This window comes from Cajanus cajan, chromosome 2 (assembly GCF_000230855.2).
Source record: "Cajanus cajan strain Asha chromosome 2, NIPB_CcT2T_4, whole genome shotgun sequence".
In the NCBI taxonomy this organism is placed as follows: domain Eukaryota; kingdom Viridiplantae; phylum Streptophyta; class Magnoliopsida; order Fabales; family Fabaceae; genus Cajanus; species Cajanus cajan.
In genome coordinates, this window is record NC_138518.1 from 78,986,141 (window position 1) to 79,001,491 (window position 15,351).

The window sequence follows — 15,351 nt, forward strand, 5'->3', positions numbered from 1 at the left end:
TCTTAATCAAGAAGAATGAGAAATAAAAATTATTTCCTTCCTTTCTTTCTCTTCTCCCTAAAGCTCCTTTATTGTATGCTCCTTCAAACCAAATAAATCCTAAAAAATTTAACAATCATGTATATTTTTAAAATTTTAACTAAAATATGCACGGCTTTAAGACAAAGAAAACATTAATCAGAATTTCAGATAGATAAAAAATATAGAAAGGAATAAATTGGTAATAGATCCCATCAATTATTTTATATAAGACAGAGCATAAAATAATTTGGTGGCATTTTATTTTATTTCCTTTCATTTCATACTTTAATTTTTTTTTCCAAAATTAAAGTTATTAAATAATTTTTTTTAATTTGCCTTCATATAAGAGATTCTATAATGAAATAATAAATCTTGTGATGAACCACTAAAATTAGTTTAGTGGTGGGAGGTAGAATAACATATACATGATTTTAAATTCGGATTTTGTTATTATCACTATAATTTTGATGAATAAAAAAATAATAAATTTGTGAATGAGAAAAAATAATTAGAAAGAGAGTCTTTATTAATGATGATTAATCAACTCCAATAACACAGAATAGTTTCTAATAAAGTAAGTGAATATGTTGCAAATAAATAAATGTCATTTTACATTAATCGGTTAACTTCCTAGTTAATTTTACCAAATATATTCAATTCAATCAATTAATTTATAAGTCATCAATTTTTCAACTCTTAATTTATAACTTAAATTTTTAACTAATTTATAAACTTTCAATCAGCTTATAAATTAATTTTATCAAGCAGATTCTTAGAGGTGTCAGGTGTCAAATTTGATGAGACGAGTCATACTAACCCACACGAGTTAGTTCATTTCATCAGGTCAGGTCTGAGGTCTGGCTAGCCCATAATTTATTTGGGCTTCTATTTTTCATTTGATCAGGGCACGTCTGGCTAGTCCATATTTTATATGAGCTTCTATTTTTGAGGCACAGCCAGGCAGTAGTATATCAATTATCAAGCCATTGGGCAACCTGGTTAAATGACCTTAAATTAAGAATTATCAAAAATTAATTTGGTAATTCTGCACAAATTTTAACTAATTATAGTGTTAAAAAGTAGAGTTAATTACATATATACTGTCAGTGTAAAATCTTTTTACACTGACAACTAATTATATCTTTTAATTGTATCATGTCAATATTAAAAGTATATATGTTTATAGTAACATGACATAATTAAAATATATAATTAATTATCAGTGTAAAAACTTTACACTGATAATGTATAAATGATTAACTCAAAAAATATTTAAAAAAAGGTTGGTACACCTGTTGGTATAAAATTAAGCATAATTTTATGTTTTAGTTGGTCTAGATTTCAAAATTGCGAGCATGGGAAGCTTATGCGGATCACGGGTGACTTTCGAGTCGATATGGCTTTATTTAAGTTAATATAGAATGTTTCACGACCTTCTATCTTTTTGCAGTAAAATAAATTGAAATTCCAGAGGCCTAAAACTATAAGACCCATAAGAAAAAGGAGAAAATAGAAGACAATACACGTAAGAAAAAATAGCAAGGCGAGATTGTTAAATACATTGACATGCGCAACGTTAGACTGATCATAAATATCGCCAATATTGGGACATTACCATTTCTGTAATCATACATCTAATACAATTCATGAATCAAAATCTATAAACTAGAACTTAATTTATGAAAGCTAAGGCCACAGAATTATGCTTGTATCTTCAGGAGCCTCGAAGCATGTATGAACTTCTTTAAACCTCCCCTTTAAACTTGGCTTCGTATAACTGTGGTTGCTGCAAAACAAAAAATCTTGGTATAAAGGTAATGTTTTTCTGTATAACATTGGAAATTGTTAAATTTAAAGGAAAGAAAAAAGAAAGAACTAGTTTATCGGTTTTGATATAATCAAAAACCTCTTATTTTAATTAACCTTCTATGTCAAGAACTAGTTTGATACACTTAATACAGGCCCAACCCAGGGACACTCTTAACTATTAAGACAACAAGAGGCACTTGCACTGACTTCTATACTATATTTAATTACATAGGCCTGTATTTATGAGAATAAGTTCTTCTAGACTTGATTAACTCGTTAAAATACATTAAACGATGACTTCAGTGGATAAAATCTAATACACTTTTAAATAACTATCATTCTTCCGCATCACACTTGATTCAATTTGTTTTGCTCATACTATATGCTAAGCCATTATTAACCCTTTAGCACAAAAATGAACTCTTGTTTTCATTTGATCTTGTTCTCATAATTTTTTTAGTTATTAAAAACATATTAATGAAAAATAAAAACAGAAAATAGACCGACCAAACACCTAACCTAACTTTATTTCATATTACATTTCCAACTCCAAAGACAAGAAAGAAGATAGAACGGAACTCATAATATTAACAGATTACCATGAAGATGGCTGAAATTAACCTGCGCGCAAACCATCTCATGTGCATTGCACGTTGAGCAGCACTCGCTGCTTCCACTGTTTCAAACTGCAAATAAACAAAACCCGCACTTTTCCTGTATATGTACAGAAAAACAATTAAAGTATTGTAAGTCGCATTAAATGTGGAAATTAATTTAATTTATTAAAAATAAAAGATAAAAGCATACAACATCATTATTCATGATTATTGAATCTTGTTAAACATTTATGAACTTACTTGTCAACAAAAATATGCTTCACCCGGCCATATTTAGAACACTCTTCCTCTACATCCTCTTTAATGTCTATATCAAAATCTGGCTCTGTCTGCATTGCAATGTTTGTCATCAACGTCAGTACTTTGTTTAATGAAACATCATATGGAGGAAGTATATAATCAGTTAACCACAGACCTCGGTGCTCGGATCAAACATATTCTTTAAAAGTAAACACTCGCTGGGGCTTCCTACAGGTTCTACCACTGGGGTAGGCATAACTTGTGTTGGTAGGACTGATGCACCAAGAGGCAAGCTAATAGCCTGCTGAGCTGGAACTGACCCATTCAAACCAGGCATACCTATGCTGCAATGTTGAAAACTGTGAAGATAATGATCAGATTTACAAAATATATGAGGAATATTATTAACAACAAACCTTGCAGGAATGTCAGTGCCGGCCAGCCTTTGCATAAGCAATGCTCTTGAGTGTGCATTTAATGTCTGCATACCAAAGCACGGTAGATAAGCAAGGTCCTCATTTTGAAGAAAGACCATTGTCATTATACCAGGAAAAAAGCAAAGAGTAGGAACAGGAAGCTTCCTAAACACCCTCAGGCTCATCTCCAACTAGAGCCGAATATAGTTCCCAACAGTAGAAAAAAGACAATGAAAAGTGAAGATATAAAAGATGCACCAAAGAAAAAGTGGGATCTTAATCAGATTAGGTAACAGCGAATGCTGAAAACACCTGATTCTAACCTACATCCAAAATTCACATAGAAGTTAAAACCTGTGCAAATCCTCATCAACACTAAAACTTCAATGCAGGTAACAACCAATCCATGAACATAAATAGTTAAAATTAAAATTGTATAAACTTGTAATTTCTAAACTAACATAATAGCAAATAATGCTTCCAGCCTCCCAGCCAATCAAGCTTCTAGCAATCTGGAAAAATAACCACTTACCTAATTTTCTAGCAACTTCGAGGCCCATTTGTTGATGGAATGTGGCTTAGTTCCATGCACGCCCTTGATCTTGGTTCAACAAGGAGACTCCAAAATGATGAAGAAAATGGAGGGATGGTTGGCGGAAGCACAAAGAAATGAAGGTGAAGATGGTTTGCTCAAGGTAGTCTCATCCAAGTGTAGGATGAAACCTAAGTAGGGTTTTGCTTTTATGGTGGAGAGGGGAGGAGGTTAGCCAAAGGCAACCTAGTGCTAAGGAAAGGATGGTGTTTAGGTTAAAGGAGGGTGACGCTCAAGGTGGAGGTGGATGTGTTTGGTGGAGGTGATGCTCCTTTTGGCTAGCTCACTTCCTAAGGTGGGAAGGCCAACCAAGGAAGGCCTAACTCTACTCTCTCAAGGTGGTTTAAGAGGAGGAGAAGGGATGGGAGGCCGTGGAGTCCCTAGACTAAGGAGAATGACAAAGAGGCAAATAGCTCACTCATTATCATTAATGTCCAAAGTATTTACAAGTGGTGGGGTGTTGGGTATTTATAGGAGGGGAGGCATCTAGGGTTGCATTTGGAGTAGGCAAATGCATTCCAAATGAAATGCAAATGAACCCTAGATGCAACTTGGTGCCCAAGGATGGAATCTATGGGTCTAGATTGGCTACATCAAGGTGCATGATAAGATCATGCAACCTTTGACCTCCACTTGGGCCTAAGCCTTTCTATCACCAAAAATAGGTCCAATGGTCACCAAAAATACGTCACCTCCTAATGGATGCACCCTAGTCCAATTAAAGTCCTAAGCATCTAAATTACCCCATAATACAAGGGCAAAATGGGAAATACAAAGAAAATAAATCCTATGACTAAAATACCCCAAAATACAAGGGTAAAATTGGAAATACAAAGAAAATAAATTCTATACCTAAAATACCCCTAAGGTAAAATTTGGAAGTAAACATAGTTAAGGCCCAAAAAGTAGGCTTATTCCTCTTCATGGGTTTTCAAGTCTAACCCATTCCTCTTGCCTCCTTCAAAATGTCACCCCTTGGGCTTCGTGGCCTTATTGATATTCCATCATTCCCTCCCTCTTGAAAAGGATTTGACCTCAAATCAAGAGGTTCGTCATGATGGGCTTTTTGATTAACAAAAACATAAAAATAAGCGTTAGATGTAAAAGTATATGATAGTAATGGAAAATGTATCCTACGAAAAAGATGGTCTAAATGAAAAGGATTAGACTCCCCAATAGTAAGGATAAGATCCTCTCTACTGTAAAGTCTAAATGGATAAATGAGACCTAAAAAGGTAGAAACACTAAAACTATAACACATTCTCCTAAAATTCTTGTCTAAACTAAAAGGACTAGACGCACTAATGTTAAGGATAGGATCCTTCCCATAGTGAAGTCTAGGTGTATAACTAAAACCTAAAAAGGTAAAAAGACTAAAACTATGGCACACTAACATATGAGTCTTAAAAACTAAAATATCTTGCCTAAAGTGTACAAGGTAATGTCCTAGAGATGTGCTAGGAAACAAAGAAAGTACCACTAAAAAATTTCCTAGACAACTTTTTATTGCATTATTTGTTGGATATGTAAGAGAAAAAGGTGTTAAGATGTGTTTAGAAAAATCATATAATCTAAATTTGTCTTGTAGGGAAGTAGCCAAGTTAAGTGTAAATAAGTTTGAACTTCCTTCAAGATCAAAATTAGAAGATAAGACACCATGAGATGTATCCAACAAATTATTCAATTTTGAAGTTGGGTGCATTATTGACACAACCAAGGTAGGAAAAATCCTACACAAAGGAATGCTATTTTCCTTGGGCACCACCAAGGAAGTAGCACAAGAAGTGAGATTAAGTGAAGTCCACTTCTTCTTCACCAAATCTTGAAGTTGAGATTTGTTTGCTTTAAAAAGAGTTTGTTTTTGATTCTCTACTTCATGATTAGTGGCATCATAAGAGAAAGAGTTAAGGTTTTGATGAATGAAGAAAGTCTTTGTTAAATCATTTTCAATGGGAAAATGACTTTCTTCAAGCATAAGGCCTTTGGAGGAAATATTACTCTTCTCTAAGGGTGTTGGTTGTGTTTCTTTTTCTAACCATTCTTTAACTATTTCTACACTTTTCTTTACCTTTTCTTTCTTTCTAAGTTCCTTTTCTTGATTTTGATACCTAGTTGAGTTAACCCTATGTTTGGATTCACTATTTTCTTTCCTCTCAACTAAGGTAATAAGCAACCCTTTTATTTCTTCACTATTCTTTTCTAACTCTTTTTCTTTTCTTCTTGCTTCTTCCTCTCTTTTTATACTTCTTTTTAGGTACTCTTTTATTTGCCTAAGTTCATCCCTAGAACTAGATCTAGAACTACGCGAATTATGACTATGAACACTAGAATGCTCACTCATCTTTGATCAAAAAGGTTTTCACAAAATTTTCACAAAGAGCTAAAAAGGTTTTCACAAAGATTGAGTGATAAAAAGATTTTCACAAAAAATTTTTAAAGGTGCAAGATAAGTAGGAAAGGCTTAAATGCACAAATTGAACCTTCAAGGGGAGGTGGACTACAAAGAATCACTTAATAACCAAGCCCTCTTAAGTAGGAATCACTAAGCCCTTACCACTTTTCTTACAAAACAATTTTGACACTACCAAGTGTGTGTGTGCACGCACCCCTAGTAGGCAAAAATTAAGCCTTCTAAACGTTTTTGGAAACAAAGGATAAAAACTTAAACAATTATACTAGTAAAGCTATAAAGCATGCAATGGAAAGCAATTTAAAACAGACACTAGTCGAGGTCCTATTGAAGGTTTTCAAATCACCTTCTCTACACGAACTAAAAACCAAGTTGTAGAGGTTTAAAATGGCCAAAAATTACAAACCAAATGGGAAAGAGGAATGGCCTAAAACAAAGAGGCCGAAAGCAAGAAAAAAACAAAGTAAAAAAAATGAAAGCAAGAAATTTAAGTCTTCAAAACTCCTTCTCTTTGGCTCCTTCACAAATAGCAAACGTGTTAGCACCTCTCCAAAGTGTTTACTCTCCTTTTGGTTTAGTGAAAACCCTTCCAAAGGCTAGGTTGGGTTTTGGTTCACTCCTCCACTCAATCCACCAAAGGATTGCTACTTTGCTAGTTAGGTGCTTCACCTACAAGTCAATGAGAACAACCAAGAGCAAGAGTTCCAAAGAAATAAAAACTGAAAAGGCTAATTATGAAAGGCTAAACTCAGATTGATTAAGATGAGACAAAACAAAAGAGATCAAAGGAAAGACAAGCAAAAAAATTAAGACTCAATCAATAGAAGCTAGCACTCAAAAGAATTAAACCTAGAATGGCACTAGAATGGTTTGTGTTTAAGTTTCACTTGATTAAGTCCTTTAGTAATTTCGGTCCAGCCAAGGTATAAGTCCCAAAATAAGTCCAAAATGGTCAAGTTCCAACTCCAATGCTAAGGTAATTTGGTCCAAGTCCACAAGTCAAGCAACAAGTCCTTTTTGTCCAAGGTATTTTTTTTTTTTTGTCCAAGATTTTTTTTGTTCTTGTTCTTTTGGTCACGGCAATTGGCTTTTAAAATGTCCTTGGGTCCAATTTTTTTTTTTTTTTTTTTTTTTTTTAAGTTTTCAGCCCAAATAGTTGCTTAGGTTTTGCACTTGTGGTGGCACAAAATTAGGTCAAAAATATGTAGCATAGGAGCAAGACAAGTGGCGTGAATTTAGAGGTCCTTAGGGAATATTTTGAGTGGATTTTGTTTTGTACTATTTAGGTCAAGTTGTTTAGCACAAAAAGTCCAGCACCTCTTAGATTCTTTTAGGGTTCTTGGCAAACAAAAGATAAACTTAAACAAGTGAAAATGCAAGGGTAAAGATGGGCGGTTTTTCTAGCATGTGCAAGGAGGTTCACACATGGAAAATCATGGCAACATAGAACATGCTAGAATCTATTAGCATGCATGAATGACCTAGATAGGAATTCTATATGACACGCCCACTTTAAGATGTATGCATCATGGTATTTTTCATGTTTTCATGCAAGGTGTTTGGCACATACATGGAAAATGTGTAAAACAAAATATAGGAAGTAAATTGACAAAACAATAGGTAGATTCAAAAAGAAAAATGCATGATCATGTAATACTCAACCTAGCATAGAAATATGACAACCTAACAATGGAACCTAAAACATGGAAGGTTCAAGGAAAACAAGCATGAACCACACAAAAATATATTCGGTCAAGAGAGGAGAAGAAGTGGAATGACCGAATACAAAAATAGAGCACAAGGAAGACTCAAAGGAAAGACAAGGAAAGGAAACATTTACCCTTGAAGAACCATGGCTCTAGATACCACTTGATGGAATGTGGCTTAGTTCCATGCACGCCCTTGATCTTGGTTCAACAAGGAGACTCCAAAATGATGAAGAAAATGGAGGGATGGTTGGCGGAAGCACAAAGAAATGAAGGTGAAGATGGTTTGCTCAAGGTAGTCTCATCCAAGTGTAGGATGAAACCTAAGTAGGGTTTTGCTTTTATGGTGGAGAGGGGAGGAGGTTAGCCAAAGGCAACCTAGTGCTAAGGAAAGGATGGTGTTTAGGTTAAAGGAGGGTGACGCTCAAGGTGGAGGTGGATGTGTTTGGTGGAGGTGATGCTCCTTTTGGCTAGCTCACTTCCTAAGGTGGGAAGGCCAACCAAGGAAGGCCTAACTCTACTCTCTCAAGGTGGTTTAAGAGGAGGAGAAGGGATGGGAGGCCGTGGAGTCCCTAGACTAAGGAGAATGACAAAGAGGCAAATAGCTCACTCATTATCATTAATGTCCAAAGTATTTACAAGTGGTGGGGTGTTGGGTATTTATAGGAGGGGAGGCATCTAGGGTTGCATTTGGAGTAGGCAAATGCATTCCAAATGAAATGCAAATGAACCCTAGATGCAACTTGGTGCCCAAGGATGGAATCTATGGGTCTAGATTGGCTACATCAAGGTGCATGATAAGATCATGCAACCTTTGACCTCCACTTGGGCCTAAGCCTTTCTATCACCAAAAATAGGTCCAATGGTCACCAAAAATACGTCACCTCCTAATGGATGCACCCTAGTCCAATTAAAGTCCTAAGCATCTAAATTACCCCATAATACAAGGGCAAAATGGGAAATACAAAGAAAATAAATCCTATGACTAAAATACCCCAAAATACAAGGGTAAAATTGGAAATACAAAGAAAATAAATTCTATACCTAAAATACCCCTAAGGTAAAATTTGGAAGTAAACATAGTTAAGGCCCAAAAAGTAGGCTTATTCCTCTTCATGGGTTTTCAAGTCTAACCCATTCCTCTTGCCTCCTTCAAAATGTCACCCCTTGGGCTTCGTGGCCTTATTGATATTCCATCATTTGTTCAAGTGTGGAGAAAAAAAAAAGATTTTATGATACACCATTTCTCGAGCTTTTGCTTAAAATATATTATTTTTACTTCTGGAAAAAATATTTTTTTTTTATCTGGTTGCATTGATTATTATAATTTTTTAAACATCTGGTAATTGAGAAAGGTCCTTTTTCTTTAAAGCACAACGCAAACTACTTTAGTAAATTTGCAGTATTGCATGGACTTGTGAAAACCAGCTTTTGAATAATTTGTTTTCATATAACAAGAGCAAACTTACCAGTCCACCTTCATCATCGTCCAAGTCTGCAGATTTTGCAGTTGTATCTTGGCTTCCAACATGATCTGTTACACATGAAACCTGAATTTGATGAACAACATCAGTCACAATCATAAGAAAAAGCTGAACTATCATCAACAAAATTGAAAACAAACATGAAAAAAACAAAATGACCAATACAAACATTCCTACCTTGATAGTCCTGCCAGCAATCTCCAATTTTCCATTCAAACTCTGAGCTGCCTTGGCATGTTCAAGATGGGTAAACTGTCCAATAAATGCAAATTAAATAGATAAATAACAATATTACCTGAAGCAATATTTTTCAAAGTTAGGTTAGAAACGAACTTGAACAAACCCAAAACCCTTGCAGTGTCCTGTCTCCAGGTCAAGAGGCAGTTGGACAACCTCAACCGGACCAAATGGCTCAAAAATCTATGACACCAAAAAAGAAATATGTCAAACAATGATAAAACTGTGACAATAAGATTCAAATTGGTAACTGCCTAACAACAAACTAGATCCAGTTTTGAGAAACTTGATATTTTATCAAGCTATTGGTATTCAATAAAATCTTGCGCATTCATATTCCTGATAAATGTAGTAAAAGACCACGAACAAAATATGCCTAACACGTGCATCTTCACCACAACAGCCAATTAAACAGCAACCAAAAAAAAAAAGATTACCTCCCGCAGCTGACTCTCGGTCATGTTGAAGTGAAGATTCCCCACATACAATTTTCTATCAACAGCTCCATAGGGCCCAGCTACACCAGCCGCTCCACCAGAAGCATTAGATTGAACAAGGTTCTTTTCAGCTTCAGAAGGTTTCACCATTACAGGTTGCCCAAGAAGAAGTTGACCAGAGAGAGCAATAGCCATTGGCACTGACATTGCATCATAAAATTCAATATACCTGCAGCCTCATCAAGAACTTGCATCAAGTTTTCAGAACTAAAAACAAATAGCTGCAATCAAAACTTACAAAGCATACAGCAAAGTGATGTAGGGAAACAAAAACTCTAGTGCAGACAGCTCAAGCTGAGTTTCATTTGATGTATCTGACTTGTAAAGTAAATGTTAGCCTGTCATAATAAACATAAAAAGCTAAAGCATGTATGAATTATTAAATTGACAATTCAATCAAGAGATAATAAGAGAAGACCATATGAGAATAAAGAAAGGAAACCATCGAGACTGGAAGAGGCAGGATTAGCAACAGTAACAAATATCATTTGCCTGTATATAACATATAATAGTATGTATATAATACAATGGTGTGTATATATATGTGTGTGTGGGTGGGTGGGTGGGTGGGTGGGTCTATAATACGTGTACAAGTGAAAATCAAATCCTCAGAAAAGAAACCCAACCTAAACCTGGCAGCTGGCCTTGCACTAACTCACAATTCAATCCATGAGGCATTAGCATCTCATCTAGCTACTAATAGCAACTCTCCTAACAAAAATTTGAGGGTGAAAAGGATAGTAAAATTTCCTCCATATAAACCTTATCAAGCCCCACAACCAATACAAGGGTCTTCCAATAAATAAATGGAGGAAAATAAACTAAAATGGGTCATCCATCAGCATACAAATGAAATCCTCATTGTATGGCATGCAGAGGAAGAAAATTTGGAATAGGACCAAACATAAAACTAGGATTATGTCATCTACCTTGAGTGCGCAGCATGAATTGATTAAACATGAGTGCAAGGTATTCCCACCATCCCTCATCATTATCGCATTGCTAGTCCATTTAAAGATACAGTTAAATATGATTCTTGGAAGTTGATATCCTAATACCACAATAGCACATACACATAAACAAGAAATTATTTGACAATAAAACACATACCCAACTCCTTTAGATCGTCTTGAGTTCCTATCCATGATCAGACGGACATCTCTCACCTGAAAGGAAGGAATATTAAACTTGACAGATGAAGTATCTCGAACAGAGGCACAAATATAAGATATTCACTCCCAAGCAAGCAAACCAAAAACCAAATTTGTGGCATTGAAAATATCATCATGTAAACCCAACCCATATTCACTCATCACACAAACAGAATGCTGAGACATAAACTAACTTGCTGTCCTACTTTAAACTAAGGATAGAGGGCAAGATACTACAACAGCAACTAAATGTTTAGGCTAAGAAGCATTCAGTATGCTAGTAAGAACTTGCATATTCATAATTGTTATCACTCATCATCATTGAGAAGCAATAATATACTAAATATAAAATAAGACAATATTAATGGTTTAAAAGTCATTTCAGTTCTAATGGAAAAAGAACAGTTTGATAGGGAAGTAACCACAGTTTCAATGGAAAAATTACAACAAATTTAAAAGCAACTGACCTTGCCAGCTTTTGAGAAGAACTCGTAGACATCTCTTTCAGTTGCTTTTAAAGGCATCTGAGATCACCACCGGCAAATAGGGAATCATCAAACAAGACACCAAATACATATTAACACAAATTTATATATTTTAAAACAAACAAATATTGGGCCATCCAATCAACCTGGTAGGCAAAAACAGTTCTCTGATCCCTTTCTGGGTCTGCCTCAGGTTCCACAGCCTCTTTCTTATCCCTAAATCTCCTGCAACACAAATAAAAATTAAGTTGTAAAAAAATAAATAGAGAAGTTCATATAAGTTGTAAAAAAATAAATACAAATGTTAACACTGCAATCCAAAGTGGCACCTAATCTTGAGAGGGAGCGATGTCTCCAAATCTAACTGTATAGCGTAAAGTATTATTTGTTAGCACATCATCCACCAAAACATCACTTAATAATTCTTACAATATTATGCATACATCCCAGGACCTATGGTCAGCATTTTCTTACTTTATTATCCTTCAAATGAATACAGACCAAAATGCAGTCAGGAACTTGTCACAACAGCAGCCTAACTTTCCAACTCATTAGAAATAAATCCATGGTGTAATAATACTAATACCAGGAATCATATAACAATATAATACCTACATCAGGAAAACCTGCTCAATCATAGAATCAGAGTAGTCAAATGAATGCCTAAGGCCCCACGGTAAGGCATCAGAAGAGGTATCATCACCCTATTGCGACCATAGAGTACCTTTCTGGTCCAAAAGACAGATGCCTTTCATAAATTATTCATATATCATAACTGTAGAAAAAGCCTAACCAACTCTACCTTTATAATGTGACAGTGATACTAGTCTAAAGGGTGTATAATAGTCATCATATTAAAAGAATAACTAGCTGTCAGCCATTCGAACTCTTAGCAGCAAGGAGCTTAGCATTTCGTGAGTTGCATGTCATAATCTCTTATTTTTAGAATAACTGTCTATGCATATGGTAGCACAAGGCATTAGCAAGTCTGTTTTCTTTAATAAGGTGTATACCTCTAAATTTTAACCCCCTATCCCCTAAGGCATTAAAATCCCTTGGTGCCTTAATGGCACATTTCACCTTTGACTAACTTGCTTGAAACATGTCACCTTAACTGATCCCTGTCCTTGAAAATGTAATTAAACACTAATAATAGCTAGGATATGATTGATCTAAATTCTCCAGCCACCTCAAGGTCATTATTAAAGGAATGCGAACCACAGAATCATATGTAACACAAGGCAGAAGCTAAAATGCATAAAACCTAACCTCAAACAGTACAAATCCAGTCACGCCATGAATAAGAAATGCTTAAACTACCAAATAGGTCCAACCAACATGAATAATAGGCACACCATTAGCCTTTTCAGTTTCCACCATTGACAAAACTCATTAAAAAGAATTCCGAAAACAGATTTCAAGTAAACCAGTAGCTGAAAAGTAACAACTACATAGTACATACTGAAAGAAAAACACGAATCCAGCATAAAAGCATAACTGCAAACCACATCACCAACGCACACTTTTATCTGTTTCATTTCTTTATTTTTTTCACTTGATCGTACTTATGAACATCACCGCAAAGCAATCGCGAGGACAATTGAGCTAACAATGAACTCAACAAGTAAACCCTAGTTCACAAAAATATTGCACAAAAGACGAAGGAAATAGGCATTACCGGCCATCGCGCATTTCGAAATCTCGCTCTCTATCTCTCACGGAGCGGCTCCTGCTCCTTCTGGATCTCTCTTTCTCGTCCCTCTCCCTCTCCCTCTCCCTCTCCCTATCCTTCTCTCTTCTCTCGCGCTCCTTTTCCCTATCCCGGTTACTCCTATCCCTATCCCTATCCCTGTCCTTATCCTTATCCCTCCTCTCTCTATCCTTATCCTTCTCTTTCCTCTCTCCGTCTCTCTCCCTCTCGCTCCTGTGACGGCCGGAGGAACGGTCGCGGTCGCGGTCACGGTCACGGTCTCGGTCTCTGTCGCGATCCTTCTTGGAAGCGCCGTTCTCGTCGTCGGCCCTTGACCTCTTGGTCCTTCTGTCGTCGGCGTCGAGATCTTCGTCGACGTCGCGCCTCCGGTAAGTCCTCTCGGTCTTGTCGGTGATCTCCTTCTTCTTCTTGGAGGAATCAACGTCTTCCTCCACTGTCTTCTCCAGGTATTCGTACTCGTCGAAGTCCATCGCTTCCTCCTTCCCTCCGATTTCTCTTCCTATTGAATGTGAAGCCTTCTTCAGCTCAATTTTGAATTTCTAGGGTTTTAGGGTTTTCTTTACTTGTTACAAATAGCGTTGCTTCCTCCGGTATATGTAACAGTAGTATTAAAGCTTCAACTCTTACCCAATATTATAAATAATAAATAAATATTGTGGGTTAGCATTTTATTTTATATAAACTATTGATGTCTATAATAACATTAATGTAATTTTTATTAAATATTAATGTAATTTTTATTAAATATTACATTATTTAATAATTTTATATTAAATATAAATTTTATAAATTTAACTATTAAGTTAAAAGTTTTTTATTATTAAATTACATATACAAAATTTTATATAATCAAAGATGATTTGATACTTCGTTCTTATAAAACAAAATTGACATAATATATATATTTCAAAAATTTTTATAAACATATAAAGTGATATGAATTTTAAATTTAACGGTTGAATTTACAAAATTCACATTTAATATAAAGTTATTGAGCGATGTAATACTTAATAAAAATTACATCGGTGTTATTATAACTCTCCTCTTATAAAATATATATGAAGATTATTGTATGAATTAATGTATATATTTTTTAATAATTTTATTTTTAAATTTTTAAATAATAAAATTAATTTTAAAATTAATCAAATCTATGTATAAGATTTGAACTCAAAATTTTAAGATTTAAAAATCAAATATAACAATAATTTATCTAACAAATATTAATATTTCTTAAATATTGTTAATAAAAAATAATATAAAGGAATAAAATGTTTTGACTCTAATAATAATAATAATAATAATGCATAAAATTCTTAATAAATAAATATTTTTATGTGTATATATATATATTATAATTTAAAATTATATAAAATAATTATTTTAAATGTATACATTGTTATATTTTAATTTATAGCAAATTACTTGAGTTATTACTCTAAACTAATGTTAATTGTTGATATTTTTTAAAATATTAAAACATAAAAATAAAAGGTAAAGCGGAAAAATTGTATAATTAAGAAAATAAAATGCATTTCAGAAGAAAAAAAAAACTCTTCGACAGTTCAACTTGTGGATTCTAATTTATAGTATACAAGTATATTAATCTATTAGGAATTATTGCATTTTTTAAAGAAAAAACTGATGAGAAATTATTTATGTTAAATTATTAAAAAAAACATGATTTATAAATAAATTTAATTATTATTGTAAATTATTTGGCATAAAATAAGCTTATATTATACTTTTAATGTTTTTTTTAAAATATACATTGTTGTCTCAACATTATGAGTTGTATATATCTATTATCAACTTTATGATCTCACAAAATTAAATAAATTTATATATTATTAAAGGTAGAATAATCTTGTAAAAAAAAAATTCTTCTCAAAATTGTATAGTTTGGGTTCTCTCTTTTTTTTTTTTAAACTTCGCAAAATTTCAAATTTTAAATATTGCCTATCAATTTTAAAAC

The 15,351-nt window shown here is 34.0% G+C and overlaps 1 protein-coding gene across 1 annotated transcript; it reads right to left on the reverse strand.

The window, feature by feature from the left end:
* Positions 1-1,547: 1,547 nt before the first annotated feature.
* Positions 1,548-13,971, reverse strand: LOC109799475 (Splicing factor, CC1-like protein). The gene is made up of 13 exons (XM_020360046.3): positions 13,344-13,971; positions 11,812-11,890; positions 11,648-11,704; positions 11,140-11,195; positions 9,970-10,198; positions 9,629-9,715; positions 9,473-9,547; positions 9,281-9,361; positions 3,104-3,168; positions 2,863-3,031; positions 2,688-2,776; positions 2,430-2,544; positions 1,548-1,807 (listed from the first exon to the last, which is right to left on the reverse strand). The coding sequence occupies exons 1-13, from the start codon at positions 13,844-13,846 to the stop codon at positions 1,766-1,768; spliced, it is 1,647 nt and encodes a 548-aa protein (XP_020215635.2). The 5' UTR covers positions 13,847-13,971; the 3' UTR covers positions 1,548-1,765.
* Positions 13,972-15,351: the final 1,380 nt, after the last annotated feature.

What these genes read in the sequence shown, in the direction of transcription:
- LOC109799475 (XM_020360046.3), bottom strand. Translation starts at nt 13,846, where the DNA reads ATGGACTTCGACGAGTACGAATACCTGGAGAAGACAGTGGAGGAAGAC. An exon ending in AGACGATCTAAAGGAGTTGG is followed by an intron (nt 10,199 to 11,139) that starts GTATGTGTTTTA and finishes ATGAGGCTGCAG; the next exon opens with GTATATTGAATTTTATGATG. An exon ending in TTGCTGGCAGGACTATCAAG is followed by an intron (nt 9,362 to 9,472) that starts GTAGGAATGTTT and finishes CATCAAATTCAG; the next exon opens with GTTTCATGTGTAACAGATCA.